Source organism: Cynoglossus semilaevis, chromosome 15 (genome assembly GCF_000523025.1).
Source record: "Cynoglossus semilaevis isolate Cse_v1.0 chromosome 15, Cse_v1.0, whole genome shotgun sequence".
Classification (NCBI taxonomy): Eukaryota; Metazoa; Chordata; class Actinopteri; order Pleuronectiformes; family Cynoglossidae; genus Cynoglossus; species Cynoglossus semilaevis.
Genome location: NC_024321.1, coordinates 2,598,838 through 2,618,958, shown reverse-complemented (window position 1 = coordinate 2,618,958; position 20,121 = coordinate 2,598,838). Strand labels below are relative to the sequence as shown.

The 20,121-nt window shown below is 37.7% G+C and overlaps 1 protein-coding gene across 10 annotated transcripts in view; it reads left to right on the top strand.

Annotated features, from left to right (window-relative positions):
• atp8a1 (ATPase phospholipid transporting 8A1) overlaps positions 1–20,121 on the top strand; it is a 99,041-nt gene that overhangs the window by 31,708 nt on the left and 47,212 nt on the right. For 5 of the 10 annotated variants that reach the window (XR_003052104.1, XM_008326523.3, XM_017039337.2 and 2 more), the window contains 14 exons: positions 2,090–2,159; positions 2,321–2,448; positions 2,575–2,686; positions 3,067–3,232; positions 4,134–4,139; positions 8,041–8,168; positions 8,990–9,067; positions 9,165–9,253; positions 12,806–12,850; positions 16,614–16,686; positions 17,625–17,730; positions 17,867–17,949; positions 18,716–18,765; positions 19,545–19,614. Coding sequence is in view for 9 of the 10 variants with exons in the window: in XM_008326523.3 (XP_008324745.2) it covers positions 2,090–2,159; positions 2,321–2,448; positions 2,575–2,686; positions 3,067–3,232; positions 4,134–4,139; positions 8,041–8,168; positions 8,990–9,067; positions 9,165–9,253; positions 12,806–12,850; positions 16,614–16,686; positions 17,625–17,730; positions 17,867–17,949; positions 18,716–18,765; positions 19,545–19,614 (1,204 nt within the window). In the remaining variant the exon portion in view is untranslated. Of the gene's footprint in view, positions 1–2,089; positions 2,160–2,320; positions 2,449–2,574; positions 2,687–3,066; positions 3,233–4,133; positions 4,140–8,040; positions 8,169–8,989; positions 9,068–9,164; positions 9,254–12,805; positions 12,851–16,613; positions 16,687–17,624; positions 17,731–17,866; positions 17,950–18,715; positions 18,766–18,867; positions 18,918–19,544; positions 19,615–20,121 lie in introns of all 10 variants that reach the window. The other 5 variants (XM_025063501.1, XM_025063502.1, XM_025063498.1 and 2 more) reach the window with 4 other exon arrangements.

The window sequence follows — 20,121 nt, the reverse complement described above, 5'->3', positions numbered from 1 at the left end:
GAATTTTATGACCAAAAAATATTTCCACACCAGTAGAAAAACATGTTCTTTGGTTTATTCAAAAGAAACAAAGGAATATTATAGCATAGCTTTATATAATGTATGAATTCTAGAGCTTATTTTTCTATAATGTATGAATTCTAGAGCTTATTTAGCTTATATCACTTTAAATGCATATTAGATAGATGCCGAGGTCAAACTACTTCTCATGTATCATTGTACTAATGGTTTGGAATAGTTATAATATTTGTTCAGTTCTCTGTTATTATTCATAGAATTTTGGATGAAAGAGGCAAAATTAAGGTTCCGCAAAATCCAGAGGCCATTCACAGCTGAAAATGTCCTAAATCCTGTACTTAGATGTAGTCTGACCTCGGCAGAAATTTGTAGTATCACAGCACAATGGAGGACCACGTGCTCCTCCATTGGGGTTCAAATTTCGAGTCCAATATTATTTCCATATTCTTGCATGGCTTGAAAGGCATCCTGAATGCTTCGACTGTTGGCATGCTGAAAATGAAACGTTGAAATATTTATCCTGAAAGTCATTGTAGTTGTAAGTAGATTTTCCTGTAGTCTGAGTTACGTCATAACCTGGCAGACTCATCACGAACTTTCATTTTCATGATTGCTGGGGGATTCCGGTCCTCTCATTGTTCGGTGTTAGCCTGAAGTGTTTAGATCTCTTCCTGACTCCCCCTCTCCTCCCCCTCTTTCAGTCTAATAAAAGAGTATCTAACCGCTGGCATGCTCTAAGTCTCTGTCCCTGTGCCCAGACTCTGTCAGAGGCTCATTTGTCTGCAGAGTTTGTGCCTGGAATGTTTTCTGCTCGCTCCCATCACTTCTGCAGTTTGTTTCTGTCCACTCTCTGTCCCCCTGCTCTTAATATCCCTTAAAAAGTTTCCTCAAACTTGGAGCTAACAGTGAACAAAGATGCTAAGCTTCCGCCCCGAAGAAGGGACTTAATGACTGCAGCTCACACCGTTGGTGCACGAGTTAATAAGTCATCGACATTCTCAGAAGCTGACTTACTCAGCCAAGCTGCAGTGAGTGGTTAACCAACATGACCCCAGTGTCTGTATGGATGGTACACTTCCTTTACTGTAGATGTTGTTTACATTGATACAGCTTTATTGATTAAAAGTAAGACTATTAAATGTTATATTCTCGGAGGTGGGTTTTAAAATCAGGTTTTAAAAAAACATCCACCAAGTAGATCAGTCTTCGCAAGAATAGTTATGGCTCAACACTAGTGCAAAGCTGTAGGTGCCTAATAATATTAGTGTTGGTAGATTTTCAGAAATATAAATATAGAAAAATATTAAAAATATAAAACAAAAAATATTCAAAGCTTAATTTAAAATTATTCAGTTAAATAAAAAATGTAAAATATTGATAATACTGATAATAATAAGTAATAGTGACATCTGCTGTGAGAATTCTATCACATTGCATTTAATCAGTATCCCCAACACATAATGTATATATAAAGTATATTCAGTTCATATCAGTAAATATACATTTAGTGTTTTCAGTGTAGGTAAATGACTTTAGCCTGGTCATATGAACTGGAGCTCCCAAGGCAATAAAGTATGGACACCTGTTCATATTTAATGAATCATATTTAATATATACATATATAATAGTTTTAAATTAATTATTTTAAAATCTTAATACACAAAGCTGTGCATGCTACATTTAGTCCAAGTTTACTTAAGACACAACCTAAAGTTTCCTTTTATAACATTTATAAGGAAGAGTGCCTTCATAGAGAACATGGAGTTCATATTTGTTGAACCACTTGTGGATTAAGACGATTAAAAAAACACCCGATTGTAGGCAACTTCAGTTGCCTAGACATCAAATTGGATATAAGTACTGCATAACTCCTGTTGTTTTCAACTATTTAGCTCTTTGAGTAAAACGTAAATTTACTTTAATGTGAAGCATTTTTGTTTGCTGTGCTCTGGTCTTTTTAGCCTCATCTTTAGTTATCGGATTATTGTAGTTGTTACAGCGTCGGACCATTAATATTAACTGCAGTCAAATCATCACACCATGCTTACCCTACTGTTTCCTCCTACCGCAGTGAACCACAGGGAATGTGCTACATTGAAACCTCAAACCTTGATGGAGAAACAAACCTGAAAATTAGACAGGTGAAGCATTTTTACCACTCTCTATTTTCCAATACAATAACAATTGAATAGTACATGTCAAAGTGAATCCATTTAACAAAGAATGCAATCATAGAAGCAGTATTGATTTTTAAAAAGCAACCAGACAACAAACGCTAAACCAGCTGTACCTTCATCACCAGGGTCTCCCCCTGACTGCAGAAATCAAGGACATCGATGGTCTGGTCCATCTCTCTGGGAAGATGGAGTGTGAAAGTCCAAATCGTCATCTGTACGAGTTTGTGGGCAACATTCGGTTGGATGGACAAAGGTGGGCTCTGTCCCCCCCGCCTCTTTAACGGACCACAGCAGTGTTTCTGTCAATGATTAGCATCGAAATGTTCCTATTTTATTGAACAAGTCACAAATAAGACGTTCGTCATCACTCTCTCTGCAGCACTGTACCACTGGGCCCAGACCAGATCTTGCTGAGAGGAGCTCAGCTGAGGAACACTCAGTGGGTCCACGGTGTGGTGGTTTACACTGGGCACGACACCAAGCTCATGCAGGTGAAGCATCGTGAAGTATCGGATTTACTCTGTGTGGAAAATGTGTGTAAAATGCAGTATAATTTACCGAGCTTGTATTAAGACTATTTGATTATTTGTGTTCAACGTTCAGTTTTGCCATCATAGTTAGTGAATAATAATTTATTAAAAACATTAAAATATTTTTTAGAGACTCTCCATTGTGTCATTCAAACTGTAAAAAAGTGACAACAAAAGTCATAATTTGACATAGAAAATCTTTATATATTTAGATAATAAACAATCGAACTGTATTAAAATTCAAAATCTGGTGTAATCTCTTGTCAGTGATCCAAAATGGCCCTCAAACTGTATTCCGTCTTATCTGACCCACCGCTAAGCTCTCATGTGTTTTTACCCAGAATTCCACTCGGCCCCCTCTGAAGCTCTCCAACGTGGAGCGCATCACCAACTTCCAGATCTTGGTGCTGTTTGGCTGCCTGCTGGCCATCTCTCTGGTCTGCTCCATTGGTCAAACCATCTGGAAGTACCAGTACGGGAATGACGCCTGGTACATGGACCTGAACTGTAAGAGTCTGAGCAGCAAACACCAAAACCACTGCTTACATTTCTGTCTGACTCGTTCATATCAGCTTATTTATTTGTCCTTTTATTTTTCCTAAATGCTGGTATGTGTCCTCTCATTCTTACTTTTGCCTCAGTTAAACTATGTTTCGCATTAAAGGCGGGGTTCATACAGTGGACAGTTGAAAAGTACCTTGAAAGTGGTAGGATTCTAGTCGTGAGCTTTCAAGGTTTTGAAATACTATAATATTTTACAGTCCTATTCCTTATATTCAGGCAAGCACACACACATATTTACATATTGTACTGGTAACTGGTAATGAAAAATATTTATGAAGAACAAGTTGCCAAAAGGCTGATTTAAAAAAAAAAAAAAAAAAATACTCAGGTTGCGTGAACCTTAACAGATGTAACCTGTGTGAATCTGTATGAACCCTGTATAAGTGAAATATGTGACACTGTGGGAATGCTGTTGATTCCCTGTTAACTGAGAAAAGTCTGCTATGACATACAAACATGCCTACATACGTACATGTATTCATACACGCACACATACATCAATAGACACATAAATAACACACATTAATACTTACATGTATGCGTATACAATACTGTACATACATATTGTACATATAGACGCCTATATATATATATACATACATGCATACTGATGCATAGTTAGATGCATATATGTATATTGTATATAAATACTGTATGTATACTGTGCACACATGCTTTCATTAATACTTTACCCACATATATACACATTCATACAAACATACATGTGTCTGTCTGAAAGAAATGGTTGAATATCACTGCGCTGCTGTATTTTTGGTTCATTTTTCTAATGTTCTGTTTGATTTTTTTTTTTTTTTTCTTTGTTGTTTTTTTTTTTTTTTAACAGCTCCAGGTAACAACCATTTAAAAGCCTTGGCCATCCGTGAATGACCCTCCCTTACTAACCCCTTACTGAAGCTCTGCCTTTGCTAAGCAAATGAAGCCCCCTCTATCCTGGCTGCCCTTCTTTGTATGGGCCCATGCCATGGACGAGCACATACCAGGGATCCATCAATAGGTGTTTTCCCCTCCAGCTCTCTCACTCTTTGGTCTATTCTCCTATTTTCAGTGCCTGATGCAAACAGTGTCTCACTCTTTTCTTCATCTTTCATTTTGTGCCACGTTAAACGCTTTGCAGCTCCCAAGCTTCAGACCCTCACCCTAATTTGTTCCACATTTTCCTATGAGAACTGAAAAACTAGTGCTTAGAAATCTCATTTCCAGAGAAGTCGTGTATGTGTTTTGGCCTGTTTCTGGCGATTGTTAACATGTTAGCTGTTAGCATGTTGATCTGTCAATCAGGACAAACCTAGGCTTCATTCTGCACAAATTATATATTAAAGCTTTAAAGTTAGTTTGACCGTGCTGCCTGCAGTTCAGATCGGTTTTCTGTTGAAAATGCCTGGAGCATCGTGACTTTGAATAATTCCTAATTTAATAGTGTAACTAAAAGAAAGGGGCATGTGACCAGGTGGTACAAACCTGACTCTGTACAATCTCTTGTCAATTATTATTATTATATATATTTACTAATAGAATTAGTGTAGAAGTTTATAATTAGAATAGAAGTTTGTACAAAAGAGAGAAATTGTCTCAACCACATGGTAAGTATTTATTAAGTAGGGTACCAACTTTTCTGGAAGTGGGATTTGTAGGTGGATTGTAAGGTTGTCATAGCAAAACTTAAACAACAGGAGGCTGATACTGTCTCTATTGCTTACATTCCAAGTGTGGTAAACCCCCGGGGGCAGGAGCTGGCATTTTCTAAATGCCTCTGCTGCTTGGTTTTTCTAGTGGGGATTTTTCATGAAGAGAATAAAAGGAAAAGGAGAGGGAATAAGGAGGGGGAAAAAAGTTTATTTCCATGTCTATTCTTAAGCCAAGATGCAAAGCAGCTCTATTTTCAGCTCCCATCAGGATCTAAAAATGTAGGCTGCTCTATTTCTGTGACACAGTGATGTGGGGAAGCTCTAAATCTGGTGTGCAAAGTGATTATCGTGACACGCTGCTCATTTCTCTGTTTCCTGGTCGACCTGTGGAGCAGAGGTCCTGCCCTGGTCAATTCAAGCCTGCATTACGGCTTGCACCACCTCCTTGATCCGGACATTTCCGCCAATTTGATTGGTTCTGAACAAAACCACCAACGCTGCATTAATGCGGGGGGTGCAAGTCCTAAAGCAGGAGTTCACCATGAGACTGACTGTTCTTCTGTCAGGAGCTGTTGAGACTCTGTCCAGGGCATATTATAAAACCAGTGACTAAAGAGAGAGGTGGGGACAGGGTAAAGGTCATGTTCGTATCTTGCTTCCAAGAATTGAATTGACTCACTGATATTGGAAATAAGGCCATTAATGTGGATAAGAAATAGTCTACAACACCGTGAACAGTTTCAGGTTTAAATAGTAATCCCAAATTCTTGCATTTACCAGTGTTTCTAAATTTCTATTGACACCTATAATCTGTTCTTTTTAATGAACGCTCAACCAAAACCACGCGTTGTTGCTGCAAGATACAACTTAAGCAAATAACATCTAAAATCCAATAAGAGCTGAACTTGGTTTGAGGTTAGTCAGAGACACTTTTATTGATGACACATCCATTAGAAAGATAAGATTTCCGCTTCCAGAAAACAAAACAAAACAGTTATTTCTCAATTACTCCAAGATTATTTTTAACAGCAGATTTTTCATACTACAGGGGCATTTATGCAATTTTTCCATTTTAAATATTCAGAATAATCACGTCCATTTTTTTATTTCTAATATATCATCTCAGGATCCCTGAGGGTTTGATAACTTACATAACCTATATAACTATTTTCATTCGTTTTCGCTCGACCTGTGCGGACTACAGGTCCTATAAGAACCTAAGGTCGATAGTTAAAATCTCCTGTCTGTATTTTAAATTTAAAAACCTGCCCTTTAATTCTAAGTTTTCTCTACTTTCACTCTAAATGTGAAGAACAAAATAGAGGAGTCCAGTGTCAGGGCCACTTCACTGCACATCACACAGGCTCATGTGTCACACAGGCCTGTGTTTATTCATACCTAATAAATAATTCATGTGACCCTGACCTGTTTTTTTTTTTTTTAAACGCTGACACCAATACTCATCGCTGGCATTTAGCATTTGCCTGACACGAGTTGATTTTATGCAGATTGAGAGCAAAGTTAATTTAATTGCTACTCTGAATGTTCTGCAGCTATCTCCATATCATTATTTTTGTGCTAACTGTCCCCGTTAGTGGGGCACTGATGACCTCGCGACATCACAGCACAACCGTTTTCCCTCCCTCGTTGTCAGATCAATATTAAAATGCTGTTATTTCAACCCGTTGAAATTGTTATAGAATCTTAAAATTCAAATTAATGTGAGTTTCAAAACGAGGTTTGATCAATCTGAGCAAAAATATATAGGCAAAAACAAATTAGACCATAGACACCCTGATCTCTAGAAACTATTTAATGAACTGTAGGGCAAAAATAGGTCTGTACTGCTGAAGAAAGCTCCTACACCAACTCCTAGCATCATTAGTTGACTGGTCATTTTTCCAAACTATACTTTTGAATGTTTTTTTCAAGTAATGCTGCTGGAACCTAGGTCATAAAAGATAGATGTGAGCTAAATTAAGTTAGTTTAGGTGACAGAAATGGGGACATCTCTACCAAATATAACAACATAGTTTATTTCATCTGTGTATAAACAAAACTCCCACTCGAGGTGAATTGGATCTGCGGACTATTTTAAAGTTTGTTCGCCCCAAAAGATAAACAACCACAACCACAGTGTAAGTGCAGATCTGCACCTGTGTGATGTGTGCATGTTGTGCTTTGCTGTATTGATAGTTATATTTAGTGACTCTTGACTGATCAACTGTAGTATGACCTCCGAATCTAAAGATTCCCTTCCCCTAACATCATACTGTTTAAGTGATATAGTGATCTATAACAACACTCAAACATCTGCCGACATAACCCACCGACTCTTTTCCACACCTTGTTGGTTTGAGAGTGTGCCTTGGACTGACTCTCCTCTCCTTTGTCTTGAGAGCATCCTTTGTCTTCTTCCCCACATCTGAGAAGAAAAAAAAAAAAAAAGCAAAACGTGTTTCCTCTCCTCTATTTGTTGTCGTAGAAGTAGTTTTCATTCTTCCACTTTATTTTACTCCATCCCAAGTTTTTGTTCTGCAATTGTTGTGTCACGGGGAAGGGCTTCCCCTCTCAACTGCAATGCTAAGATCAAGGCTTGGGTTAAAGAAAAAGGTTCGATCATTTGAACCTCCTGCAAGCTGAGGAAAGGTAAATCACATCCCTCCTGTTTTCATGTTTTGGTGTTAGTGGGGATACATGTGGATGATTGCCAGTGGTTTTGGGGCATTTTGGTCGGGGGCAGCATTCTTCTTTTGCATTAGTGCTTACTGAAAATCATTGCCTGGATCATGCTGGATGCCAAGGCTGCTGCTGCTGTCACTCTAATTGTATTCAAGACACTGTAGTCTTTGGTTATTCTGAGTCTTTGGGACATTTTAAAGATATGGACTGCTAATCATTGGAGGTTGGCCAGACGAATAAGGTTAATCCAGCTAATGCTCAACGTTGGCCCAAACCGTTCTCTGCCATTAGGTTAATGTTTATCATTAGCTGGAAATAGCTTTGGACATTTTCATGAAACTCCCTGTTGATTGATATGTGTCGCTGATGAGTCTCCTGTTTATCACTCTCTTATGTCTATAACTCCAAACTAAACCTTTGTAGATGGAGGAGCTGCTAACTTCGGCCTGAACTTTCTCACCTTCATCATTCTCTTCAACAACCTGATCCCCATCAGTCTCCTGGTCACACTGGAGGTCATCAAGTTCATCCAGGCGTTTTTCATCAACTGGGTGAGAGTCAGAGTTTACGATCTGAGAAAAATCTTTCATACCAAGCCTCAAATAATGAAAGAATTAGTAATACTTCCATCACGGCATACTGTATACTTGCTGTTTGTCATTCTGTTTAGCGATAAACAAAAATTGTCCAATTAAGAAATGTTAAATTATTTCAAATAATCGTGATTAATTGTGAACAGGGATGCGCGATCCGATACTTAGGATCGATATTGGTCAAATTTCAGAATCGAACATTGAAAACACCAACTATAGCTCGTCCGATCTGACACTTTCGCTTCAACAACGACAGCCAACGGCATACTAGAGGAGAAATTAAGGTAGCAGATGTAAATCACTATCTGCAGATACTTCAAGTTGCACTATTGGTATCAGACATGAAAATATTGTATTGAGCTATTCCTAATTGTGATAATGATTAATCTGAGCAATTATGAGCCACAGCTATTAGTTAATAGAATTAATCAGATTGTTTTTAGTGTGTGACAGTCCTGTTAAAAAAGTTAGCAATGCTCTATATAGGGTGGTTTTCTTTTAGCTCTGCTGTCATAATTAGCAGGAGTAGTATTTTATTATGTATATTATTTTGTTGGATACAAAAAAAAAAACAACAAAACCGCGTCTGGGCTTGAAGTAAACTGTGTCTGATCCGAGTTTAGCTGCAAAAATATTATACAATAGTTGCGGAACCCCTCTGACTGTGTCTGTCTATGATGTACGTCAGCTTTTTGGCTGCTCCCTGTGACTGTAGGTGAACAATAAAATAAATGTTTATCACTTAAATATATTTTTAATGATTTTCCTGAATTCCTCAGGACACGGATATGCACTACGAGCCCACGAACACTCCAGCCATGGCTCGGACCTCTAACCTCAATGAAGAACTGGGCCAGGTAAACACTGCTGTTACAGTGTTCCACGTCTGTTTCATTGATGCTCATGTTCACGTCGCCACTGCTAATTTGTGTTTCTCTACACACGTTCACGTAGGTGAAATACATTTTCTCTGACAAGACCGGAACTCTGACCTGCAACGTCATGCAGTTCAAGAAGTGCACCATCGCCGGGGTGGCTTATGGGTAGGTTTTAAATCTCCTTCGCCTTCTCCACCTTCATCCTCCACATTTTCTTTTCCCATGACATGTATTAACTGCAGTGTGTGCGTGACTGTACAGCTGATTGCTCTCTCTCCCTCCCTCTCCCTCTCTCTCTCTCTATCTCTAACGCTCTCACTTTTTTTTCTCTTCTTTCTGTCTCTGCCTCTCTCCTTGTCTCCTTGACCTCCTCATTAGCAGCTTCATCACTTCTCACAACAATAACTATAAATAAAACCGTCAGACTTTACTCTCACCTTCACAGCGTTTCATCTTCTCTTAAAAAAAAAAAAAAACCCTCTAAAACGTACTGTTCTTTTTGATAGTTCTTCCGAAAGGTCTTTTGTTTTATGCCATAAATTTTTTTTTTCTGCACCACATTTAAACTTCACACATTCTCACATGTCCTGTGAGACGTTGTTGTGAAAGAACATTTCTGGGTGTTCTGCAGACTTCCAGTAATAATAAATCAAATATCTTCAGTGGGATATCAGATTGCTCGTATGTCGATCCCAGACTCAAATGTAGGGTTTTGTTGATGATGTGTGTTCAGTACTGGAGCAGAAAGCATTCATTTCACACAGTTCTCCACATTACCACCATTATTAAGCAGCCTCTCGGCAACAACAACAACAACTTGATGCCAAAAGATTCTTCTGAGGCAGTAACTCCCTTCAAATACATTTACTTGTAGAGTAAAAACAACATTCGCTCTTGGCTGAACTAGGCACAGTGTTCAAACTGTTTGAAACATAATCAAAGCAGCAGGCTAAACCATTAGTAGTCTGGCAATATTCAACATCTTCTTTTGCCTTTGGTGAGGAAAACTGTCCTAGCTTCAGCACACTAACTATTTATTTGCTAAAATAAATAATAATTTATATTTTCTCGTCTTTCTTTAATTCTCATATTGTGCATTTTTAAAGGATCACCAAAATGCTAAAACATTTTCTGGCCTTTAAACTGATAGCGAAATGAAACATGGTCCCTTTTACGATATACATTGTATACGTTGTGTTTTATATTTAACTTAAAAAAATAAGCATATTTGGTTTTTTTTTTTACATTCAGTACTAACATTATTTTCAAACATTTGAAGGTACTGTGAGCAGCATAGCCATTCCACTGCCTTTAACAAACCAACACATACCAATGCTACATGGTATACCAGTCACATCATGATTGATATTTATATATATATATGCTACAGAAAATATGACTAAAGAATGTATATAAAAAAGCTCTGCAGTACATATCAGTGAGCTCAGTCAAAGACAGGATCGAAGCTGAATCTACCACCATAAAGGACAACCTCTCCAGCACTAGGTGTTAACATCACATGGATAATTCATGAGTTCTACAGCTGCCACTGGAACTTCTTGTTTTAGTTTGTATCTAAAAGTCAGAGACATCACAATTCATTTTTGTTTTGAAAAATACGATTACGTTCTTCGACTGTGGATTAAACACGGATGTTTCGGTTTGTTGTGTTTTGTTTTTTTTTTTCTTCGTTCAAATTCTGTTCCTGCGTTAATTAGGTCAGGTCTGTTGGTCATCAGGGACATTCTCTCATCTCAGCACTGATTGAAGTGAGTCTGCAGCAGCTGCAGTGGCCGCTGATGTCTGTCTGTCCTTCATCAAACAGAAATGTTTGCCTTTGATTCCTTACGAAACAGAACGTCCCTGTGCGACTAATAGAAACGGACGGATGTTTGCTGTCTGTAAAATTAATTGGATATAAAAAAAATAATTTTTTCCTTTGCTTTGATGTAAAGATAGATTAAATCGGACCATTGTTAGTATTTTGTACAGTGCAACAAGTGCTCCTATTAGTCAGAGTCTAAGGGACAGGAAGTCTAATGTAGTTGTCACCCATCCCACCTCTTCCTTCCCCTTGTTTTATAAACAGGGGATCCACAACTTACATCGGAATTCCATTCCTATGGCGTAATGTTGTAACTCGATTTTCACCATCAGTTGCGATTCACGTACTGTACATCAGTACCTACTGTATGTCACTCGCCTACGCTAACACAGTGATATATACATTATAATCTAGCCTTGTGCCTGGGACCCATAATGAAACAACAACACAAACATAAAAAAACAAATGTAGCCCCAATGTAGGCCATTGTATGGCCAATATACAGTTTGTATAATGCAGAATATCCGCAGCAGCATCTGACCGTGATATGCACGACGGTATGTGTTATACGTGGAATGCAGACAAAGACGGACAGAAACGCACGCACACGCACATATATACGGCTGCATTGTGAGCTATCAGTCCTCGCCAATGTCAATGTGGCCAAGCCTAACTCTCTAGGGGAGGGATGCAGCAAAAGTGGTCGCCTGTGGTGTCAGCAGTTCTCCAAGTAAATGTTATTATAATAATATAGCACACTAGTCAGAAGGCATCTAACATAGGAACTTTTTTTTTCTCCATCACATTTGATTTATACTGGTGTAGCCAGTGCACTTATGAATTTTCCACCCCCTAATAATCCTTCCTGCACATGCTTAGTGCACAGCTGAAGAGCTGCTGTAATTATTAAAACTAACCCCAAGGGTTGAGACGTTGGGTAATTAATTCATCCTGGATCGGTTCAAATCTCAGGAAGACCTAGTGTTGACGTCAAGGCTGTAATCTTAGTGTACAGTCATTTTTTTCTTTTGCCCTAAAGTTACCAGTTTTGCGGGAATATGAATATTTTATTTAATGAATTTACATTGACATAGTTATGTGCATTTGACTAATTAACCTAATGAAACGTATCTCAGCATGTTTTTACATGGAAGTATATAACTAATGTTGAAAAATATGACTGGAATAAATAAAGTATACCTACATACTTACATACCAACATATTTACAGGCATACCCTTTTTGTTTGTTTATTTGTATTTTTGTTTGGGATTTTTTTTTTTTTTGAAAGAGGAAAAATTACATACATACAAACATATTTACAGCAAGTGCAGGTTGGATGGTGGGGTATGGGTATTTGAGCAGTGGTTNNACAGCTTGTGAGAAAAAGCTATTTTTGTACTCGGTGGTACTGGCATACTGGGACCTGCAGTGCCTACGGCAGGGGAGAAGCTGGAGCAGCAGGTGGCGTGGGTGTGACTCAGTTCAGTGAAGCTCCAGTTTACTAAGCATTGAACAAATTCTTTATATTTGCTAAAATAGTCAAAATTACTAACACTACATTGCACCGACGAATTAGTCACATCTAAAAATGTGTTGTGAGTCACTTTTTTTTTTTAAACGACGCAGGTGGAGGATGTGGTAAACCGCGGACACCTCCTGTATAACCTTTTCTGTTTTGGTAGAAATGTATTTGTGCTCGTTGGGGAAGTCTTTATGGTCTAATTCTGTAATTTCAGTGACACTGAACACAGTAGTCTTGTAATGAAATGTCATTAAGTCAGATCGTCGAAGTGGCCTTGGATGGATTAACTCCATCTTCGCTCCTGTCCAAACATTTTCTCCCTCTCAGTCAGAAACAAGTAACAGGTAGAGTCTGTGTGTTCTCCACAGTCACGTCTCTGATGCAGAGGAGGCTAGTTATACTGAGGACGACTGGTAAGATGACCGGCCCTGAAACAATGGTCTTGTTTTGTTTTTTTCTCTGGCTCTGAGCTTCTGTGATGTCTTCTGTGATGCCTGGCGTAGTGGAGAATTCCCCTGTTATGTAATTTTGGCTGATTTGGATTACTTTTCCTTGCTGCATTTTGGATGTGTTACGTTGTTTGTGACTGTGGCTTGTGGTTTAGTTTGTATTCCTGTGTGGTCTGTCCCCAAACAGTCTGAAACAAATGGATCTCTAAGTAGTGTTATTGTATAATTCATTGTTTTATCTGACTTCTTATAATTAGAAAACATAAATCAAGTCAGTTCAAATAAACCATTCAATCTGGTTCTAGCTGTTAAATTTCAACTCACTGTTCTCTCCGAGCTGAAAAATGGGTCCACTCCAGATGTAGACGTTGTATTAGCAGGAGTTCTTCTGTCTCAAATCTTTGGTTTAAAGGCCTTGAGTTGCATGATTTTCCTTTACTGTTTACTGTAAAAACCCATGATTTAAATGTTGCATGAACTCAGGGCCACTGCCAGAATTCTGGGTCCCACTGAATGTTGTGACAATGGACCTTTGTAACCTATGTAACACACCTAAGAATAGGAATATATTTCTAAATGTATGTGCAAGACTACAAGAAATGTCTAAAGCAATATTTTACAATATTATAATAAATTATTATTTTTGGGGCCCTTGAAATCTTCCTAATCTCCTCTCTTAGGTATTATACGGTAACATGCCGGTGTAGACACCGTACTCTGTACCTCTAGGTTCCTGAGACTGAGCTACTAATCGTCATTATTTGCTTGAATTTTTTTAAGGGGAAAAGGTTCTTAAAAAAATGGGAAAAATGGGATGTAGTTAATCAGAACATTCAGTGCCTTAAATATGACACATCCTCCATTCAAAGCCCACTTCCCCTCTTTGTCTAAAAGCACTCACTCTTCCTAGTCACTAGTTAGCACTGAGGATGTTTCAGAATATTCTTTTGTTCCCTAAAAATCATGAGCACTTCAGCAGGTTCACTTCCTTTTCGATTCTACTCTAACGCTCAAATCCGTCTGCTGTGGTGTTCGGACGTGCAGTGACAGCATGAGTGTGTCCGTGGCGTTTTGCATAAGTGATTGCGTCAGTCTGCCTGTTCCTGTTCTCAAACAATGGAAATGTCTGTACTACGACTATTGTGCAACAACTCTATGGAGATGAAAACTTAATCCTTACAAAAGTTGGGTCACGGGTGCAAACAGAGCAAAGTAAATCATATGTTTTGTTAGGAATGTACCTGAACACAGGGGTTGTGTTTTCATATTGTTTGCTCCTCTACAAATGAACAGCTCTTCTTGTCTGGCCTTGATCTGAAACCAATCTAGAGCTATTGACTGTGAACAACCAGAAGCCTTGTTCCCATAGTGACGGGGCCTGAGAGAGAGAGAGAGAGAGAGAGAGAGTGTGTGTGTGTGTGTGTGTGTGTGTGTGTGTGTGTGTGTGTTGGCAGATAATCAATACCTGATCGTCCTCCACACAGCAGTGCTGCACAAAATCACAGCTGCTGTGTTTGAAGCAAAGCTCTGACCTTTCATTCCTTATGTAAGAATTGCAAAACAACAGCAACGACGAGCTGCTTTAAAGAATAGCACTTATTGAAGAATTTGTCCCAAAAAAATTCAGCTTAATTTTACTTTTTGTAACTCCAAAAAAGGTCCAGTCCAACCTTTGTGTCTTTTGCTTTCATTTTATTTTGTTTATGGATGTTTATCTTGTCTGTTTATTGTTAGGCAGTGACGAGTTGTTACTGCAGAAAAAAAATGCAAAAACAACAAAAAATAAAATTGCTAATTATTTAGCCACAGAAAATTGACTAAGCCAAAACCCGTTATGGAAATAACAAGCCAATAGTTCAAGTTAGTTGAAATATAAAGCTAAAAAAAGGACAAAAATATTGGAGATTAATCCTGAAATATATATCTTAAATATATGTTATCACTCAAAAGTATATTATTTACATAGTTTTGCAAGGAACATATTAAATTAAAGTAATTGTATTTAAAAAATATATTTTAAATTAAAGTAATTGTATTTAAAAAAAAATTATGTTATACAGTGTTAATTGCGAAACAGAAACCACGTGTGTTCATTGTCGATTAAATAGTTCCGGGCTCTAATCTGACACTTCTAATAAAGCCTTTGATTGTGATAAATCCCCCTGTAGTGAAGCACAAACCCATTGTCGATGCAGGTCTGCAGGTTTTAACTGCACAGCTGTCTGTTTCCCTGTGCAGTAGATGGCAGCACAGTGACTCAGCTCCAGTGTCTGATTATCTCTTCTGCTCATTGTTTCCTGTGGGATTAGAAAGACCTAATGACCGATAATGGCTGCCTCTCTAAGGTCTCTGTTAGCAGTGACGAAGCCGTTGTCCGACGAAGCTTTAAGAATCTATTTATCACAGGGACAATCGATTGATCTGCGCTGCTGAGACGCAGAGGAGCAGGGGAATAAGACACTGATCACTGTCCTGAAGTGACTCTTGTCATTTTGACACTTTGACCTTATTTATTTATATTCATTTTTACTCACTTTAATCTTTTTTTTTCTGCATTTCACCGCTTCGTCAAGAAAAATAAATCATTAGCTACTTTTGTATCTGAAGCTATCAATCTGAGGCTAAACTATTTTGTTTTTATTCGTCCCTATTGTTATTGCTAATAATACCTGAGATATATTAGTACTCCATATAGTGTACAAAAGTAAAACAACAAAAAACTGTAAATGCCAAAGGTAAACAAGAGACAGTGCTCTGAAGGCTAACATTAGCATTAGCATGCTTATTAATTAACTAGACAACGAACATAAGATGTGGAGAAATACAATAGGCAGACGACCATAAACATGAACGCACACTCTAATAGTAATAAATTTAAAAAAAATAGGCACAATAACTGTTATACAAACATAACGATGTATGTATATATACAGGCATCAGTGATTCCTGTTGTCTCCATTACTTTGACCGTCTCCTTTTTCACGTCACGGTGTGTTTATTTTACCAACAAGGAGACCACGTTTAATGGAACTGCAGAGACTTCCCGGTGTTTTGTCAGACTGAGTGCTCTGTGAATGATGTGGCCTTTGAAGCAGCCTGATGTTTGACCGCAGGTTTTTGTTGTATAATCAGCTGCTCCTTCATTGTTTCATTTCCAAAGCATTCAGACAAACAATACAATATGAACAGATATGAAAGACGGGGAGTGTAAGAATTATGAATGGGATTCTTTTTGTTCAATTAAATGACATTTGGATTCGGTGCATTAGTGGACAAGAACTGAAGAGGTTTAAAAAAAAAAATTCAACCCACAGTCTCATATGAATTAAATCTAAAATTATATTCTGCTTAATTATTCATTCTCCTAGGAAATTGCTTGCTAAAAAAAAACATTACTCTACGGGATTTCAATTCCAAAGTCTAACTAAAAAGTTTAATTTCACATTGCTTGGGCTCAATTCAGATTAATATATTACATAAATAGTATGTTTCCCCCAAGGGGGATGAATAAAGCCCTACTCTACTCTAAAAAATAAATCAAACTATATTAGCAATATAGCAATAATGATATTTTTAGGATTGCTTTTATATCTATACATCTAGTTTACTGGAGTGTTTCTGCCGACTCTAAGATGCTTTTATTTCCCAGTTGGTGCCTGATCACTGTGTAATGTTGTGTTTCTTCAACCTGTTGTCTTGTTTTGACTTCTCCGTCTCTCATTTCCAGCCACAGCGCACACTCATCAGAGGAAGCGGGATTTAACGACCCCAGCTTACAGGAAAACCTCCAAAGTAATCATGTAAGTAAAGTCTGGTTCTCCTGTGCACGGCCTCTGTCTAACAGGAGCACTCAGAATAGTCCAGACAGAGGAGTGTCTATGGATGCTTCAGTCGTGTTTTGTGCGAGGTTTTGGCATGTGATATATTGTCTTATATATTTTTATAATTTTAGTTCATTCTTTATATTATCTTGTTTTTAATTTGATGGCAGATTTTGAATTTTTCATATTTTTTTAGCTATGTGTATTAGTTTTTTTTTAGCAGCTCTGTGCTAACTTGAAGCTATTTTAATAAAACAGTACACAACCAGATTTGTTTTAAAAAATATCTAAACTCAGTGCATTTCTAATGAAATGTAATTATAGTCATATGTTCCACAAATGGCGCTGTTTGGCTTTTTTAACATGATTGAATTATGGGCCTCTGTGGGGAAAAAAACCTCATATGTGAAAACACATGACTGTACATACACCCACCTGCTGATTTCTTCATGTGATTACACCAGATTAATGTTCAGCTGCAGGGCTGCTGAGCTGTTATGAACTGATTTATTTAATATCTTCCATCATGGTCAGGTCTTTTTTTTTTCTCTTCCTCCTTCGTTCTCTGTCGTTCTATTTTAAACCTGAACCCCTCTCCGTGTAAGAATATTAAATTATATCAACTTTGTACTGGCCACATGAGACATTTTGCTGCGTACATCTCCTGCCCAGGCTGCGATTCGAGCTCTTTGGTTCCTCACATTACATGCTAACCATTAGGCAGGTCTCTAAACAGACAGCATCAACACATAAACATCTTTTCCCCAAATGTCTGTATCAAAATGTTCTCAAATCCAAGTACTAGTACTTGCAGTCAGTCTGTAAAAAAAGTGATATCGGTGTAACTCTACTTCTTCTACTTCCACTGTATTCTTCTGAGGAGAGTTCAAGTCAAAGTGCCTTCTGTTCTGCTGTAGCCCACCGCTGCTGTCATCCTGGAGTTCATGACCATGATGGCCATCTGTCACACCGCAGTCCCTGAAAGAACGGAGGGAAAAATCAGCTACCAGGCCGCATCGCCAGGTACGTCTCACCGCAGTTAGAGTTAGACATACACGGTATGTCTGTAAATGACATTCACATCACCGCAGTTAGAGTTAGACATACACGACGGTATGTCTGTAAATGACATTCACGTACAAATGTGGTTGATTTCCAGATGAAGGAGCTCTGGTGAGAGCAGCGAGGAACCTGGGATTTGTGTTTTCTGGAAGAACTCCTGACAGTGTCTTTGTGGAAATAGTGAGTTTGGATGTTTTGATTAATAGATGCTCCATACCTTTATACTAAATGTTTGGACACATACTCTGCTGTAGTTAGACACCAACTTCAGACATACTCACAAAAAATAAAAATAAAAATTCCCTCCATGTTAGAGCTCGGACGATGCTCGGCTTATTTCTTTACAGTTGTTCATATTTTCTTTGGATTTTTCCCGAGCGCAAATTAAAATGACTGAACAGAGAAAACTCGGCTGTTATTAGTCACAAAGCCCACAGTGATGGGAAAAACGATAAAGCTCATTATGTTCTTATTGTGATGGATTCACCTGATTAATGCACATTAATCTAAGAGAGGAAAACTCACTCTGTTTCACTGTTCTTTCTCCTGAGAAAAAGCTCCTCTCCTTTTATTTCCTCTCCTCAAAGAATATCCCAGCAACCATTAAATCCTCAGCCTTCTTCTTCTGTGATATGTTAATTGAATTGTCTTGTTATGGTTCCCGCATTAGTTCAGCGAAACTGAAACTGAAAAACATATTAAAGTTTCAATCAGGGCTGATTGAAACTCTGAGTTTTTATTTACGTTACCCCACGCTGGGCCCTTCCTGTCCTTTTTCATAAACTGAGAATACGGTCCTTCAACATTTTAAATCCTTTTCCCTCATTGTAAACCTTTGTTTATTTATAAATGAATTGCAAAACAATTGGACAAAGTTATCTGAGAGAATTGATATTTTCTACTGTGAATTTTAAATTTTTCTTGTCTCTTTTTTTTTTCCCCCAAGCTGGGAACAGAGGAGAAGTACAGACTTCTTCATGTGCTAGAGTTCACAAGGTACACATTTAATATTTTAATATTGTTGTTTTTTCCATAGATTATGTTAATTCTAATCAGTATTTATATTTATTTACTGTGTCATTTTTTTTTTCCCCCAAGCTGGGAACAGAGGAGAAGTACAGACTTCTTCATGTGCTAGAGTTCACAAGGTACACATTTAATATTTTAATATTGTGTTCCATAGATTATGTTAATTTTAATCAGTGTTTATATTTATTTACTCTGTCTATTGCACTTAAGAAATGGACACAAACATTTAACTGCTGATCACGCACCGTTGGTTTTGAGTGTGACTCACTGACACAAGTTAAAAAACAGACTATGTAACTCATTCTTTTTTTTTTCATGTGTTGATATATTCTTCAAATTTTGGTGGCTCATTTTGGTCTAATTGTATGTATAATACTCAGCTTTTAGGTTTATAATTAGTTTAAGGTGCTTGAAAATTAAAGAAGTACTCCGCTAAAGGTGCTTAAAACTGCTGTAAATAAAGTACACATTTTAAATATTTATCTGCTCTAACATAAAATATCTTTGCTTTGTTTGTCTATCTATCTATAATGTACATTTTTGAAATGTTACACAGTCCTACGATGATCCCTAGCCTTGTGATTTTGATTACATTTTTAGTGAGACTCAAGTGCAAGCGTTCGTTCCCCACCTCCTGATCCAAACGTAGTCATGTGATAATTTGTTATAGCACCTAAATGACTTGTAATGTGATGTCACCCCTCTCCCCTCACTTGCTTCATTTCTTTTTCCTCCCTATCTCTCAGTGTGAGGAAGAGGATGTCAGTCATCATGAGAACTCCTTCTGGGAAGATCCGTCTCTACTGTAAAGGAGCTGTGAGTGTCTGTCCGTCTGTCTCCGTGGCAACACAACACATTAACCGACCGTGATCATCATCATCACCACCAATGTCATCACTATTATTACCACCACCGCCATCGACATCATTGTTTCCAGTCTAACCATTACCATCTACGTTACATCTATAGCATTATCACCGTACATCACTGTCATTCTTATTATCATTATCACTGCAATGAGATCACTATCACAGCCATCATCACTATGTATACTTATAGACAGAAACTTATATCAAGTGAATTCAGTCTTAATGTAATAATTGACCATGAGGCCAAGCTGTGGCCATGTCTCATAGATTAGGATTTGGATTATATTGTCTTGTTTACCAAAATCTTTATTAATATTTTTTTGTAATTTAAATGGACATGCCAATGTGGATAAATCATACTAGCACCTTAAAGATACTAACTGTCAACATGAATAAAATCACTTCTGGTACCAGTCAGTACCGAAGATTGTAAATAAACTGCAGCTGTATTTCC